Source organism: Lathyrus oleraceus, chromosome 6 (genome assembly GCF_024323335.1).
Source record: "Lathyrus oleraceus cultivar Zhongwan6 chromosome 6, CAAS_Psat_ZW6_1.0, whole genome shotgun sequence".
Taxonomy (NCBI): Eukaryota; Viridiplantae; Streptophyta; class Magnoliopsida; order Fabales; family Fabaceae; genus Lathyrus; species Lathyrus oleraceus.
Genome location: NC_066584.1, coordinates 155,475,122 through 155,492,778, shown reverse-complemented (window position 1 = coordinate 155,492,778; position 17,657 = coordinate 155,475,122). Strand labels below are relative to the sequence as shown.

At 36.4% G+C, this 17,657-nt stretch overlaps 1 protein-coding gene across 2 annotated transcripts; it reads left to right on the top strand.

Annotated features, from left to right (window-relative positions):
• The first annotated feature begins 3,581 nt into the window (after positions 1-3,581).
• Positions 3,582-16,654, top strand: LOC127096719 (DExH-box ATP-dependent RNA helicase DExH1). Of its 2 annotated transcripts, none has more exons than XM_051035269.1 (16): positions 3,582-3,938; positions 4,070-4,215; positions 7,358-7,457; positions 7,544-7,750; positions 7,867-7,962; positions 8,265-8,540; positions 9,124-9,327; positions 9,437-9,592; positions 10,479-10,571; positions 12,140-12,354; positions 14,181-14,340; positions 14,601-14,874; positions 14,959-15,151; positions 15,268-15,454; positions 15,832-16,200; positions 16,310-16,654. In XM_051035269.1, the coding sequence occupies exons 1-16, from the start codon at positions 3,654-3,656 to the stop codon at positions 16,436-16,438; spliced, it is 3,090 nt and encodes a 1,029-aa protein (XP_050891226.1). In that variant the 5' UTR covers positions 3,582-3,653; the 3' UTR covers positions 16,439-16,654. The 2 variants fall into 2 exon arrangements, with proteins under 2 accessions (XP_050891226.1, XP_050891227.1); XM_051035270.1 differs by having other exon boundaries at positions 3,880-3,938; positions 7,354-7,457.
• The last annotated feature ends 1,003 nt before the right edge of the window (positions 16,655-17,657 follow it).

Sequence of the window (17,657 nt, the reverse complement as noted above, 5' to 3'; positions counted from 1 at the left end):
TCCCTCTTCATCTCATTCCCCTTCTTTATGCATCCATCTCATTTGACCTATGATATCTCAAAGTCCTAAGGCTAGTTGATTGAAAAATCAACATAAGTATGGATGAGATTAGGCCACCTATTTGTTATATTCTTTTTGTGTGTGGTATGTTTCATGAGCATAGTCCATTATACTATGTCTCTAACATGCATTAACACCAAAATTCTATTGCCCGACCTCAAATAGTTGTGACTTCTACATAAGTCCAATTACGATTGTTTAACATATCGCTAAATTTGTGATACAAAAGGCATAGCATTCTAGTTAGTGAGATTGTAAGTCTCCCCTCTTTCATGGTATTGTGTGGAAACTTGAACTTTTTTCCTTCCTTTGGAAGATGTCTTGGCTCAAGGATCCATGCTTGTGATAAGTGGGTTGAGTGTTCTCCAAAGAATGACTTTAAAATGAAAAGCAAAAGCAAAACAACACTAACTTCTAACTCATTAACAACTAACTTTTAATTTCAATCCATTTACTTCAATGTCATTTAATTCTAGCTTTATTCATTTGCCACTATTCATACCATTCTAATTGTTTATACTAATGCAATTTTCACTTTGTCCATTGGGACTATATTGTGTGATATATCTTGTTTGTGTATACTTTGCTTGTTTGTGCGGTCTTTGACCATTAATGTACATAATAACAACAAAAACCCTAAAAACTTTTCTGTGGATTGTTGGCTTGATCTTGGACAAATGGACTTAGAACTTAAGCAACATTCATATGCTAAAGGACTTGGCCAATGCCAACTTTCTGTGAAACCAAGTGCTTGCAATTTGAAACTTCATCTGATACATCATTCAAGATCCCTTTGAGTTCATCTGCGACATGATCACTGTAAAACTATTATTTTGAACCTGTGACTTGTGGAATTCATCTGCTACATGGGCTAATTTTGAAGAAGATCGTGGAATGGCTAAAGCTTGGATGTGGCTATCTTTATTTGATGCCTTTGCTCTTCAAGATAATATAATTGTGCATTTGTGTGTTTCTTGATTCTAAATGTCCAAGGGAATTCTGGGTTTCTATTGACATTCTTGTCTATTGGATTGCTATCCATTTGGTCAGATCTTTTCATTTCTTAACTTTTAATTTTGTGCACATGATTAGTCTTTTCATCTTCTCCCCATTTCTTTAATTTCAAAATCTCTCCCTCCCTTTTCAAAATCTTCTTTGATTGAACTTATTTTGTTCTAAACTTTGGCCACTTTGCAAAAAGATAAAAACTTTGGCCTTATGCCATTGTATTTTCAAAATTCTTTTCTTAAATCAAACTTGTAAATAAACTTAACTATACTTGACTTAAACTTTTAGAAAAGCCAAAAAGAACTAACTCATTCAAGCCATTTTAGGCCTTTGTGCCTTTCAAACTTAATTTTTGTTAAAAGCAATGCATCCACTTTGAAATTTGTATCACGAACTACGAGGATTTGATCCCTCATTTTCATGTTGGTACGTAGGCACAAGTCCGAAGGTCTTGTCAAACACACAAATATAATTAATGAATTCTTTTCTTATCCCCCCATTCTATTTGTTTGTGAGCATCATTTTTTGTACCAAATACATATGCACACGAAAAGGGCTCCCTAGGAGTACCTAGGACACTTTGGGTGCTAACACCTTCCCTATGTGTAACCAACCCCTTTATCTGTAATCTCTGACATTTTATTAGTTTTGATTTGAAAACTTCTTACTTCTGGGTTTTGTTCGTACTTTTTCCCCTTTCCCTTGGAAACAATAAAAGCGCGGTGGCGACTCTTGTTATTTGATATCTAGCTTATCCATAGCTTGATGATCATGAATTTACCGCTACACTGACGATGTAATATTCCTACACAACTATATTTTAATTTTAAAATACTTATCAAATTATTTATCATCTAATCGTTTCATATTGTTTTACAGTTTATTTGAAGCCATATCTGGGTCGTAATCATGATGTGAACCATGGCGATATTGCAGTTTGGACAACAAAGACACCGATTATCCGAGTCATTACTGTGGAAATGCACCAGAGTGACTGGGTCAAACTGCAGTTCAACATGCAACAACAAATTCCAGAATCTCCCACATGTTTGGGGAATTGGCATAAAAAAAGAGTTGATGTACAATGGGATTATTCAGACTAAAGAGACTTTGCAAAAGAGATGTGTCGTCAATGGAGGAATCGACGACAAAACATATTAAACGAACCAATCATCCATGGTGCAAGACCAACTCAACGATATATGACATGGTTTAGGTCGGTAACAACTCAACAATTTGTGTCCGAGCCGCAGTATTTGATGGATCCACGCCAACTAGCTTCGTCATCGTATGCCCCATAACAATTCCCCGCCCAACATCAATGTCAAACCACCCAAACCCAACAACCAACCTCACAACATCAACCTACCACATACACCCAACAACCAAATACCCAACTTCGCAACCCATTCATGCCATTCATCCAACAACCAAACACCCAACATCACAATCCATTCATGCCACTCACCCAACCACAAAACCAAGAATTAAACCTTACCCACCAACAACCATACGATTCAACCACAACCGTCTATAGCCCATATAATTCATATGAGTCACTTCATCGTAGCCCCCCACCAATGACCACTCAAACATCCCATCACCAAAACACACAACCATTGTTTACCTATAGTACGCCCCAGGAATCATTGCTTCGTTTCCAAAATGATTTAATGTCCCAATTCGGACAACTATACCATCCGCAATCGACCCAATCCCATCGACCTAACTACGATGACATGGGCACCGAACTCCATTACGAAAGCGCCGTTGGCCAGAGCCCCTCCAGATATTGGGAACAAATGATGACACATCTGTCAAATATCGCTAGAACTTCCGCCGAACCTTCACACCAGTCATCATTCGATCAGGTCAGCACATAAAAACCCCAAACACCTCAAGAAAATCGTGGGAGACCTCTGAGACAAACTAACGCACCTGGATGTGGAACAATGAGACGTTTCGATCGGGTCGGTTATTAAATTTTTTCAATCCCATGTAACATTTATTATATCATGAATACATTTTTTTATATTATTTTTTATTATTTGATAAATAAAAAAAAATAAAAAAAAAAACCATTAAAAAAAATACAAGGGTGTATGCGCCAGATGAATTGGCGCATACACCACAAGCACCATGCAGGCGCTAGAGGCATCGATGCCTCCTCATGAGGGTCCATGCATGCGCCGAGGGCATTAATGCCTCCTCATTAGGCTACCAATGCAGGTGCCGGTGCCTTAGGCACCTCCTATTGATCTTTGAACTGGCGCATCCTCTTTTAAATATGATTATTTTGGATTTTTTTTAAATTTGTTATTTTAAAATTATTTTTGAAAAAGTTAATTATTAAAAAAAAAAACCAATTATTTAAGTGGATAAATAATTTTTTTTTTAAATTTAATTGATATACACTCACATTTTGCATAACAATTAATTTCTTTTAATGGTGGTTCACTTTAATTAGTAATCGGTGCATTTAACCAATTATTTTCAACTTCTATTGATCAATCCCACTAACTACACTATCGAAGCGTGTCCACTTTCAAGTTTCAACCATAACATTGTCTCTCTCTCGGCTATAAATGCTTCACTGCCTCTTTCGCCCTTCTTTTCATTCCCATCACCTCTTTTCCATACAACTGCCCGCACCCAAGCATTTCCTCTCTAACACTCGAATCTCCACTTCCGTCATGTCCTACCGCCCTAACTACCAAGGCGGAGGCCGCAGAGGCGGTGCTTCATCCTCCGGTCGCGGTGGAGGCCGACGTGGAGGCGGCGGCGGTGGGGGCCGTGGTGGTGGACGCGGCGAGCAAAGATGGTGGGACCCTGTTTGGCGTGCCGAACGCCTTAGACAACAACAAGCAGAGGTACATTTCACATTTAATTTCAAATTTCGAAGATGAAAACAAGTAAATGATTTCAAGTGGAAGTTCAATAGTGCTTTGAATTTACTTTGATCAATTTCATTGCTAATAATTAGGGTTTTATTGTGTTACAGAAGGAGGTGCTTGATGAGAAAGAATGGTGGGATAAGATAGAGAAGATGAAAAAAGGAGGGGAACAAGAGATGGTTATAAAGCGTTACTTCAGTATTGCAGACCAGCAAGCCCTAGCTGATATGGCTTATCAACATGAGCTTTATTTGTAGGTTCATTTAAATGCTTCATTGCTTTATGATGAGTTATACTATTTTTTTAGAAAATTATTCAGTGATGGTTGAATTAAAATCCTAATATCACAATCATAATCATAATGATATACTTGTTTCATGCACATGCATAATAAACAATTCTGCCTAGTGGGAGAAGACCTTTGCCGTCTTTTCTAATGAGTTCACTAAATGATCCCTCCCCGTCCGGGGCAATGTTTGATTCCACCTCCTAAAGTGTGTGGTTCTAGTCTGCTGCAATGCTACATTAGTTCTGTTGGGTGAGTTAGGGGTGATCACATTCACTGTCCAGTCGGGATTTTCCTAAGGATCAGCCTTGAACCACACCATACTTCACATTTTGCGAAGTGTGAACTTCACAAGCCAAGCCATAAGTTATTTTTGGTTAGAAGTTGGTTGTGCATAAAAAAAACAAGTAAATGAACTGAGAAATACTATGTAACATTAGTAGATGACAGTCCAAATTTATATTTTTCACACAACAATAGACTACAACAACTAGGTTTTGAAGAAAACCCGTCAGTCAATGACAACACAAATCATAGATAAGCAGTTGGTTTGATTTGTCGAAACTGTGATAGCTGTTGTTAAGCTTTATTCTTTAAATGATAATGTATTTTGACATAAAAATCTACTTCTACAAGCTTTTAGGGTAACCACTCAAAAATAATAAAAACTACTATATATTTTTTTATAATTGTAAGCATACCAAAGATCAAGTTTCAGCTTTATATAAAACCTCCAGAAAATTATTTGCATTTGTACACAGTCTTAAAATCAATTGTTTTTAAGCTTAAACAGACAAACAATGTTTCATTGACTGGGAATATTTCTGGTTGTAATGTGCACTAAGCAAATCTGTACAGCAAACCAATTAGGTTTCAATTTATTTAAGAGCTCTTTTAGTATGACTCAGTTATTTTTCACTTCCTTTGTGTGCATGTTGTCCATATGACAACAAAATTAGGATAGTATTGAGAAAATCTCAAACCCCGCATTGGTTAGGGATAGAATTTGGAAAGACTTTATAATTAGTGACATCCCTCACCTTAAAAGCCAGTTTTATAAATTTGAGTCAGGCCAATCTCTAATTCTACTATGGTATCAAAGTCTTGTTTATCTGTGGCTCCTTGTATCGAAAGTCTTCTTGACAAGGGTGTTTGGGCGGCATGTTCCATTGAGCTGAAACAACGGCAGTGCAAGTATGGATGAAAAGGGGAGAGATTGTTGGTATATCAAGTGTGAGTATGAGTTCCACATTGGATGGAAAAACGGATGTTGAACACTTTATAAGTGAGAAGATCCATAACCCCAATGCTTTAAGGTTTTGGATTAATATATGGTATCCAACTCATTTAACGTGAGTGTTGAAAGGCCAATGTGATGATCCTTAGACCCCCTCATGACCCAAAAGAGATACAAAACGAGTAGTTCTGATTTCAATCGGTTACTGTACCCTTGACAGATTTGGAAAGGCAGCAGGTCAATCCGTTGCAGGAACCAACAATATGACAATAGAATTTCATGCAATTGAAATTCTCTCTGTCGAGGGTGATAGGTAAGATTTTGATTAACCGGATGAAGGGGTTGGGTAAGACAGCGTAACCATAAATAGTTTCTCTCCACGTTACTGTGAAGTGCGGATTCTATGATGATAGTTTCTCTCCACATTACTGTGAAGTGGGGATTCTGTGATGACTTCGTAAGATACTTTTGGATGAAGGATGGGTTGGAGATGAGATTGTTCCATGACTTACTGATGCATTTGAGCTGCATGCTTGTTTTGATACTTAGCCAAGACAAAAATTCGGCTATGAGTTCATCAAGAAAGGGCGCCAGCGGTGGGACGTCAGATTGATGTGGTTGCTCCATCAAGGCAGCAGAGTAGTGAGCTTCACTTGAAAATGAAGCACGAACGCTTTGTTGCTCTCATTGATCTGTTTCTTTTTCAAATCTGTCAGGGGGACAATAACCGGTTGGGATCCGGACTACTTGTTTGTTTCTGGAACCCTTCATTTGGAAACAAATCTGAAAAATTAGTGCCGTTTCGTTACAGATCTCCTGTAGATTGTTAGAATCTCTTAGGTTCGTATTTGGTTATTATGATTCAAAAAAAACTTACAAGGTTGTAGCGGTTCGTTTTGAAGGGAACAAAGATTCAGTTATGTATAACTAAAAGTGAGGTTAGAGTTTTCAGTTTGCTTGCTAGTTGTTGGAAAAACATTCATGGTTTTCCACTGAGTCCACTTAATTGGATGGATAGTAGTAGTAATAGTCTTAACAATGTTGTACATTTAAGTGGCACTGTTAATTGGTTGACTATTCACAACTATTCCTATTCTATTTATAAGTACAAGTCTATCACTCATGTTGATCAATTTGTGATTGTTTCACTTGATATGTCTATCACTCATGTTGATCAATTTGTGATTGTTTCACTTGATCTTTCTACGGAGACATTCAAGCAGTTGCTGCTGCCTCAAGGTTTTGATGAGGTGTCATTTGTTCAGCCAGTTCTTAAGGTTTTGATGGAATGTCTTTGGTTTTCTCATGATTCCGAGAAAAGTGAATTTGTTTTATGGCAGATGAACTGATGAAGGAGTGTGGGATTCAAGAGTCTTGGACTCAATTATTTAAGATTAGTTACGAGAATCTTCAAATGCATAAAATTGATGATGATTTTCAATTGGTGTGCCTTAATAAAAATGGTGATACTGTGATCTTTGCAAATAATTTTGGCCAATCAGCAGTGATATATAATTTGAGATAAAATAGTCCAGAGAATTAGATTTCCTGACTATAAAATCAAGTTTGGTGTTGGTACTACTGACTGGTTCTATTATCCTAATGATTAATACGTAAAAAGTTTGGTGCTGGCCAATCTCTAATTCTAATAGTTAGCACCTAGAAGGGTCATGCAACTGTATGTGCAGCATAACTTTCTGAGTTGACAGCAATGGAATTTGTGATGATAAAAATCATTTGTCAGTACATGCAATACACAGCATTTATCGATTCTACTTATGAACATCTAAAACTTAATCTGATATATATAATTTTATTTTTTTCTGACATTTTAACTTCTTCATTGCCTGATATTTACTTGCGCAAAGAAAGCCATGCATATAGTAAGGGAAAGATTCTTGTTGTTAGCAAAGTTCCTTTGCCTGATTACCGTGCAGACCTTGATGAGCGTCATGGGTCAACACAGAAGGAGGTAGAGTACTACTTATTTTATTTCAATGTATGATTACCAATTTCTTGTTGAAAGTTAGCTAAAATACTAAGTTCGGTTTTCTTCAGATTAAAATGTCCACAGACATAGAGAGGAGAGTAGGAAATCTTTTAAATATGTCACAGTCAACCGGGGCATCAGCTGCTAGTCTGGCTTCTGTATCAACTGATATGGAACATAAAATATCATCGACTATAAAATCTGCTTCACATCAGACTGATACTTCAAAGGAGAAACTCAGTGTTGTACTCAAGGAAAGGCAGGAACTGGAGCAGGTATCAAAGCATTTGGCAGGATTTTTGACTATTATGTTTTGTTTGCATCTACTGTGCCATCTATTTGACTGCTCTATGCTGTATTTTAAACTTATGCTGGGATTGGAGACATGCAGACACGTGATAGTGTGAAGGAAATGAAATCATTTAGGGAGAAGCTTCCTGCATTTAAAATGAAGTCTGAGTTTCTGAAAGTCGTTCAAGAAAATCAGGTACAGAAGGCTATATATTGTCGTTCATGGAAAAATGACTCATTTACCATAATTTTTTTGCCCGATTCAGGATGCTTTTAAGAAACTATATCCTTAGATCTCCATGGCAATTTAAAAGAGGGCAGACCTTGTTGCTTGATAATTAAGTGGGGTTGCTTGATAATTAAGTGGATAAATTGTCCATTATAATATGATGCACAAACTGTTTGAACTCATTTTGATGCTTTGCTCATGTTCAGTCTATGGTTCTACTTGTAGTTTCCAATCTAGAATAAAGTAAAATTTGGCTGGTGTTGGTGCAGGTATTGGTAGTTTCAGGAGAGACAGGCTGTGGCAAAACAACACAGCTGCCACAATTCATTTTGGAAGAAGAAATATCACGCTTGCGTGGAGCTGACTGCAATATAATTTGTACTCAGCCTCGTCGTGTATCTGCAATTTCTGTTGCAGCTCGTATATCTGCTGAAAGAGGGGAAACTCTTGGTAAAACTGTTGGGTACCACATTCGTCTTGAAGCAAAACGTTCTGCGGAAACACACCTTCTTTTCTGCACCACTGGTGTATTACTTCGGCAACTGGTATTATTAATTTCCCTAAAACTGAATAACCCGTTTTTAAGACTTCAACTCCTGCATTCATAAAAGTTTAGACAGGAACTGGAGTCTCTTCTCACAACTTAAGCCGTTGGGAGAGTTGGTGATCAACATGGTATTGAAGACTGTATAATCAACCAACTAGTCATGAAATCATTTCTTGCCATATCCATTGATCACTATTGAAAGTTGAATTTCAGTATAAGTTGGAGATGAGACTTGCACTGTCAATGCATTGGTCCTATAAGGATAAGGATCTTGTGTCCGGGTCGTGTTAGATATAAAATAAATTAAGATCCTTTAATTAATAGCTTCAGATAGTTGGTGGTTAACACTTTCTTCCTTGCAGATTGTGGTATAGAATAGAATAGAATATTAAATTCATACAGTGAAGAGGATAGGATGAAGTAGTTAAGCATTTTAAAGATTAGTGTTACTAAATTTCTATTTTAAATATGAAAGAGGAAAAATATGAGTTAAGAACATTCTAGCTTTATGTTGGATACTCATATGTGCTTCCCAACAACCAATGATGTTCACTTTTCTTTTCTGTCTGTTTTTTGAATAGGTCCAAGATCCAGAGTTGACTGGTGTTAGTCATTTGCTGGTGGATGAAATTCATGAAAGAGGCATGAATGAAGACTTCTTAATTATAATTTTACGTGACCTTCTTCCCCGTCGTCCAGATCTGCGTCTCATTCTAATGAGTGCTACAATCAATGCCGATTTGTTCTCTAAATATTTTGCAAATGCCCCAACAATGCACATACCGGTATTGCGTTCTTTTTAAATTTCATGTTATTGAGTTATATCTTTTTATTTATTTAAATGCAAATAATGTTCCTTCATTTTATTTTATTTTATTCGGATATATGTGTCAGGGATTTACTTTCCCTGTAGCAGAGCACTTCCTAGAAGATGTGTTGGAGAAAACTAGATATAGCATCAAGTCGGAGTTTGACAGTTTTGAGGGGAATACAAGGAGAAAAAGGAAACAACAAGATTCTAAGAAGGATCCTCTGACTGAAATGTTTGAGGCATGTATACTTTACATATCAATCCATGTATTTATAGTCTGTGATTTATAAGATACTTTGAACAATGAACTTATATTTTCACCATTCCTGTTGCATGGAATTAGGACTTGTTGACTGTTGTAGTCCATATCATTGCAACCTTAGTCTGGTTAATGTCACACTAAGTTTTTTTCAATGTTTTGTATTTAGTTCGTGATAGTTCCCACTTAGTGGGATAAGACTTGGTTGTTGTTGAATTCGGTTCATGATGGGATCAAAAGTTTTGTTCTTTTCAAGAACCTTTTTTTTTGTCATTGAAGGGCTCCACGACCGATGCTCTTTGGTTACATTTTTATAATAGACATGTGACTTTGGTTGGAGTGATGAAATTTTGATGACAGAGACTTTGCGAATCATGAAAAATGACAATTTAGCTGTTGAATGTTAGTTGGATCACATGCTTGATTTTTGGCATGTGATTTATTGTATTTGTTTGACAGTGCTTTCGATGAGGTGAGGTGGGTTGGAGATTTATGCAGTGAAAGATCTTCATATAATATGCTCCTGATGAGGTGAGGTGGGTTGGAGATTTATGCAGTGAAAGATCTTCATATAATATGCTCCTCTTTCGCTGCAATCAGTCTTTCTTCTAATAATCTCTCTTTTAATAACATCTTTAATCATAAAACAAGAGAAGCCAAAGCATGATGGAAATTTGTTTAGATTTAATATTTTAGCCTAAAAAACTTACTAGTCCTGTTTTGCAATTTGTGATCTGCCTTACAAATCTCGAGAGTTTGCTTTTGTGCTGCTGCCTACTAATGTTATTAATGAGCTCATCCTTGCCATCTTTGCCATATATATATGAATATATGAATAATACTTGCACATTTTCTTGTTCTTGCAGGACCTTGATGTGGATACTCATTACAAAAATTATAGCTTGGGTGTTAGAAAATCCCTTGAAGCTTGGTCAGGTTCACAAATTGATTTGGGTCTGGTATGTCTTTTGTGCATCATATTTTTTTTGAATCAGAGGTATCGGCTGTTGGGCAAGTTTCTTAGCTCAGTGGCTAATTATCCGGTCAAAGTTTAACAGTTTCGTCTGCAGCTAGTGCAGTGCAGAAGTCTATCGAGTCTGAATATTTGCCAAGAGTGTGTTTTTTACAAATAAATCATCTTATTTATACAATGAACGCATTGAGTATAGGAGCTAACCATGCACTGATTATAGAGGTAATCACTGTTATTAATAGCGGCCGCTCTAGGCGCTATCCCGGTGCGGCAACCCTCTGCTACGGAGGAGCGGCACGCATCCCAGTTTTGGATAGCGGCCAAAAAAGCTGGGATAGCGGGTTGCGGGAGTGGAGCGCTTCCCGGCCCGGAGCGTTTTTCTGCTTTTAGGGATTTCTTGGAAAATTTATTATAGTTGCTCGTGTTTTCTCCTTTCTCATTCGCGTTTTCACCTTACTCCATAGCGTTTCTTCTGTTTGCTGCTTCTCGCGTTTTCCGCTTGCTACTTCTCTTGCCCTAACTCCTCCTCCGCCTCAACTACTTCAAGCTTCTCTCTATTCTTCTTCTTCTCTACTTCTGTTTTCTGCTTTTCTATTTTGTTCTCTATCCTGTTCTTCTCTATTCATTGTTTTTCTATTTGTTTTCAAGTTGTTTTTTCTTTTATATCATTGTTTTTTTTTTCTTTTAAAATATATTGATTATGGAATTAATATATGTAGATTATTCAAATAATTAGTTCAAAAATTTATTTAATCTACATTGAATATATAGGTAGGTCATTCATATAACTATTCCAAAAAGTTATCCCGCTATCCCATTTTTGGGGTCGTCCGCTCCGCTCCGCGATGTGGGATTAATAACTCTGGAGGTAATTAGTTGCCACTGTTGAAGTTATGGGCTTGTTTGGTGGCCATGATATAGTCAAGATATATAGAATAAGATAGTTGGATAAGAGTAGGAAAGATGTTCACATCATCTAACCAAACTACAGTAGTTTTATTTCTAAGTTGTGCTAAATATGCTAATGAATCTAGATTAGCATTCTAAGAGTTTGCCATTCAACTTCCCTCTTTGTCAATGAATTGTGCATTCTATGTTCTCGGTTGCCATTGGTTTCATTTATTTCTATCTTCCCATTAGAAGTTTGAATCAATGCTAGTGAGAATCTAAACTATTGTAGAAAGAACCCATGTTTGTTAGAATCTGAGTTTTGTATTTATGATTCTTGAAATGATAACAATGAAGGGGGAGTTTATATATAGATTCACCAACTGGCTTATCCTTACTAACTAACTTCATTTAGTTAGTTAGTTATAGGTTTTAAAATATATTCTATCCTATATATGCAGAGTATGTTAAGATACTGTACACATGCAGTTAGTTACAAGAGCTGTTAAGTCCTACAGATAGTGTTGCTAAGCTATTGTGTGCCAAGTGTAGTCACTCCTATAGTACTTCCTTACTCGTGTGGCTCTAAGCTTTTAATGAAGTTTTCTAAGTTTGTTGAATCAGTTTTAAGGATGTTTATTAATTTTGATTTCTATGGTGTTTCAGGTAGAAGCAACAATTGAATATATATGTCGGAATGAAGGTGGTGGAGCTATTCTTGTATTTCTTACTGGCTGGGATGAAATCTCTAAGCTACTTGACAAACTTGAAGGAAATAACTTACTTGGAAACCGTAGCAAGTTCTTAATCCTTCCAATACACGGTTCAATGCCTACCATTGACCAATGTGAAATATTTGATCGTCCTCCCCCTAACAAAAGGCAAGCATGTTTCTTTTGCTAATTTTCCTCCATAGACAGATTTTTACTGTGATAATATGCTTGGGGACGATTGTGAGGAATTTATGTAAATATTGCTTTGGCATATATTAAATATGAGACTGATGGAGCCAGAACTTAAACAAACATGGGTCATGTGTGAATGGAAACTGGTGAGTCGAATCACTTGACTATATTTTCTGGAATTTTCTCTGTATAAATCAAAGTAGTGAACTACTGCTAACTGCTAGCTTTTGAAAGTTCCAAAGTAGCTTAGCAAGTGAGCCTCTAACGCATATCAGTTATTTTTATTTATTAGAAACTTAGTTGGCAAGAATTCTATGGTTTCAGTTTCACCTGTCTTTTGTATATATAATAATTTGAAAGAAGGCTGCAGTATTTTCAGCTTGTTTATTTGTATTTATCTGATGCTTAATAATTTTAGGCATTGATTGTTGATTTTCAGAATTTACTGGCTAGTTTATAAAGTTCTGAATATACTAACTGCTTCAGGAAGCTTGTTCCCGAAATCCTTCTTTCAAAAAGTGTTATGAACTAGAGAATTGAAATGGAAGAAAAACATTTATTATTGAAAACTGAGAAAATAGAGAACAGAAATCCCCCTATTGGTTTCCCCTTCACAAATGGTTCTTCCTTTCAGCCCGGATATGAAAAGTACTCACACCTCAGAAGGCTTCTACAATATCAAAAGGAGTTCACTCAATGGGTTATTACTCGAAGGTGATCAAAATCTTACATGTTAGGATTCCTTGAAGTGCCTGAAATCTAGTTCTGATTCCTCTTGCTCCATCTGATTGAACCATAATTGTGTCCCTCAGAGATTAAATGCTGCTAATCATCATATTTTCTACAATTCATTGATTTACAAAAAAAATCATGGCGGCATTTCAATCACCCTAAGGAATCTTCAGTGCCATCTTAAGTGAGAAATTCCATTTGGAGCTTTGTTGAACAAAGGATCCCCCTGACTGTGATTCATTTCTGTCTCTTCCAAATTCTCGACTGTATGTTCCTCATTTGCTTCTCAAGCCGTATGATGTCTCACCAATGCTGGCTACCAATACCAATATGTTGCACCCCAGGTGTAGGACCAAATCACAGGCCCACACATAAAAGGCTCCGTCATTCGACCTATAGTGAAAAGAAGAAACTGACTTGTCCTTGAGTGATCCCCTCCTAAACTAAAACATATTTCTCTGAATTGTTAACTAACTCTAGAATATTTCTTCCAATCCAAGTCTGTATTTTTAAAAGGCTACAGTTAAGCAAAGGATCCTAATTGCTAAGTTCACAAACCATTAGTCTAACTGACGAAAATCGAAAGTAGCGATTAATGATAAGGATTCTGTCACAGAATCTTATCAAGACAAATTTTCAAATTAACAAAAGAGATAAAGTGCATGTTAGGATTTTCTGTGAAGTTGATGGAATTACTGGGAAACACTGGAGCTTCACAAAATCAGGGCCGCGTTGCACACATTATTTTGTCAAACTCACCACTAATCTAAACATACATAAAATAACCTTAACGAGGCTCATTTGATCCAAAAACCTGCAAGAGGCTATTTGCATGACTTGAATCTGTTGCCTTCTTACAGTAACAATTCCAACCATTTCAACAGGGCTCTTATTCATTTGATGGGTATATCACAATACTCTTAGTGTTTCAATACATTGACGTTGCAATTGACTTTATGTTCAATAATCATTATATGTTAAAGGCATGTGGTGTTTTGCTTGTATATATATTTGAGTTTGGTATCATTTTAGCATTTACTTTTTTTGTCGTTGTTATTTTGCCATTGCAGAAAAATTGTGCTAGCAACAAATATTGCTGAGAGCAGCATCACCATAGATGATGTTGTATATGTCATAGACTGCGGTAAAGCAAAGGAAACCAGCTATGACGCCCTAAATAAGCTTGCCTGCTTGTTGCCATCATGGATTTCAAAGGCCTCGGCACGTCAGGTATTGAAGTTGTGGAACAAAACTTTTTAACAACATAAGGTTTATTGCTCTCATTGAACAGGGAAAACTTGAAATGTATCTTATTCTTGTATTTGCTAAATGATTAAATGTTGTCTGTGAGACTCTACTTCCTCTCTCACCACCACTCCAAATCTATTTATAAAATTGAAGAATATTTCAGAGACGTGGACGTGCTGGTCGAGTACAAATCTGCATGAACACACTATGTTTTACTGTTACTAACGGGCAGACTATTTCAGAGACGTGGACGTGCTGGTCGAGTACAACCTGGAGTTTGTTATAGATTGTATCCAAAACTGATCCACGATGCTATGCCAGAGTATCAGTTACCTGAAATCCTTCGAACGCCTTTGCAAGAGTTGTGCCTGCACATTAAAAGCTTGCAGCTGGGAACTGTGGCATCATTTTTAGGAAAGGCACTTCAGCCGCCAGATTCTCTTGCTGTTCAAAATGCTATAGAACTTCTGAAGACAATCGGGGCATTAGATGACAAGGAGGAGCTTACTCCACTGGGTATATTGTGCTGGACATGCTTGTCTCAAGCTTTTTATTTAGCTTAAGCCGTGGATGTTATCTGAGTTAATTTGATCTTTACAGGTCAGCATCTTTGTACTGTACCTTTGGACCCAAATATAGGGAAGATGCTTCTCATGGGCTCTATCTTTCAGTGCCTTAGTCCTGCCCTAACTATTGCTGCTGCTCTTGCTTACCGTAACCCATTTGTCCTACCTATAAACAGAAAAGAGGAAGCTGATGCAGCAAAACGATATTTTTCTGGTGACTCTTGCAGGTTTGTTAGTTGGTCATTGATATTGTTTGAGAAACTTCCCTTCTCAATGCCCGGTCAAATTTTATTCCATTACCCACACTTGTGCTTGCTTAATTATAAGTATATTTTTTATTCAGTGATCATATAGCCCTTCTTAAAGCTTTTGAGGGATGGAAGGAGGCAAAAAGTAGGGGGACTGAAAAGGAATTTTGTTGGGAAAATTTCCTATCCCCGGTGACCTTGCGGTTGATTGATGATATGAGAACACAATTTCTCAACTTATTATCTGACATTGGATTTGTTGACAAATCGAGGGGTGTCCATGTAAGCCCTTGTCCTCGTCCTTTTTATTTTTAGTTGAAGCACTTTCCCCCATATCCTCTTAGTTTCTAACTCTTGAATGAACTTTGCTTAAACTTTTTCCCATTGACTGATTATATTAGTCTGGGCACTTCTCTCATCTTATTTTTACTTCTTTCTAAAAAGAATTGTGGAAGGGGGACATTATTATTGAAGTGACACTAATGGCCATTTTACAAGTTACTCTGAGGCGATTTGAACTTCGTCTCCAGAGGTTATAATGTTAAACTCTTACCTCTGAGTTGACATCACATTTTTTTGAAAGTAAACGACTAAAGTTTATGGCAAAATTTTTGAACAAGGGCATGGATGTTTATCAATCTTGATGTATATCTCTGCAGGCTTACAACCAGTACAGTCATGATTTGGAGATGGTTTGTGCAATTCTTTGTGCTGGTCTCTACCCTAATGTTGTGCAGTGCAAAAGAAGAGGAAAACGGACAGCATTCTACACTAAAGAAGTCGGGAAGGTTGACATCCATCCCTCTTCTGTAAATGCTGGGATTCATCTCTTCCCTCTGCCTTACTTGGTATATAGTGAAAAAGTTAAAACAACCAGCATCTATATTAGAGACTCTACCAACATTTCAGATTATGCACTACTTCTGTTTGGTGGTAATCTCGACCCTAGCAAAAATGGTGAGGGCATTGAGATGCTTGGAGGTTACCTTCATTTCTCTGCTTCCAAGAGTGTCATTGAGTTGATAAAGGTAATTTCCTTCAATCTTTTTCCAAACAAATCTCATGTTTTTTCTTTATAAATAAATTGTCTCTGTGCTATATGCTTACAAAAAAATCTCATGGCAACTGGATATGCAGAAATTACGTGGGCAGCTTGACAAGCTTCTAAACAGAAAAATTGAAGAACCAGGGTTTGACATTTCTGGTGAAGGAAACGTTGTGGTTGCTGCTGCTGTTGAATTGCTTCACAATCAAAATATGCGATAGTTTATTTTTTTCTCAGGATTTTGCATTTTGCTAGTGGTTTTCTTTAGTAAAACGGAGTTACAATACTTGACAAGGAAAGGAGGAAGGCGGATAGAAATACATATCAGATTTTTTCAGTTCTTTTTCTGTGCAGTATAGTTCTTGAAAAGTAGCACGTGTTGCATGACAACCATATAACCTTGTAGACTATATTTTTCAAGTTCATTGACTTAGGCATTTGTACTGTGCTTGGATTCACTTTTGAACAATTTGCCAATGATTTGGGAGTGTTTTCCACTGGTATCCGTTAGTATTACAGACCAGTTTTTCTATAAAATAAATTAAAGTTTAGGTGATTTGAAGAATTTGTTAGGATCATAACAGACCTAAGGTTCAGATAATGCTGATAGAAGTATTTTCACATTACTAAAACACTAAACAGGTTCCTACGTTACTGGAGAAGTAGAACCCACACCATTTCCATAGGTCGGGCCGGGCCGGGCCGAGTTAATCTTTTCTTAAATAAGTCAGATTTATAAGTTTGACTTTCTGTCTAAGGTTTTATTTTAAGTTTGAGTTTAGTTTTTTAAAAGTTTGATAGAAATTGTTTTAAAAGTATATGTTTTGAATATGTCTGTTCTCTTAAATATTTCATTTTTAATTTTTCAAAATTTTTTGTTTAAATAATAGTCTTAAACTTTTTCTTCACTACTTTTGGTCACTCAGTACATCTTTACAATTTTAAGACAGAATTAACAACAACAATTTACTACTTAGCGATTGAATTAGCCTTGATTTTTGTGATAGTTTTAGCATAAGAGTTCAAAAGTGTGGATGAAAATTTATAGAAGAATCATTTTTTAAAAGAAATTTTTTAAATTCAAAAGTGTGGATGAAAATTTATAGGAGAACCATTCTTTGAAGGAAATTGTTTGAATGACTAAAAGTAAAATATAAAATATTTAAGGATCACAAACATATTTAAATAAGTTAATTTGAGTCAAGTCTAAGTTAGGGCAAATAAAGGTTATCTCCTTAACTTGTTCAAAATATTGGTTAGGAGTATCCACAAATTGTTCTTGCAGACAAATAGACCTTCCTTCAATTTCTTTTGAGAAAGAAATGGTTATCTACTCTTAACTTAGCTCAAAATATTAGTTAGGAGTATCCCCCAATTATTCTTGTAGACAAATAGATCTTCTTGCAGTTTCTTTTTGAGAAATAAGTGCATCCTCGAGGG

Bases quoted from the DNA above. Each gene is read 5' to 3' on its own strand.
- LOC127096719 (XM_051035269.1), top strand. From the start codon at position 3,654: ATGCTTCACTGCCTCTTTCGCCCTTCTTTTCATTCCCATCACCTCTTT. The intron at 3,939-4,069 runs GTACATTTCACA...ATTGTGTTACAG, and splicing joins TTAGACAACAACAAGCAGAG to AAGGAGGTGCTTGATGAGAA. The intron at 9,328-9,436 runs GTATTGCGTTCT...TATATGTGTCAG, and splicing joins CCCCAACAATGCACATACCG to GGATTTACTTTCCCTGTAGC.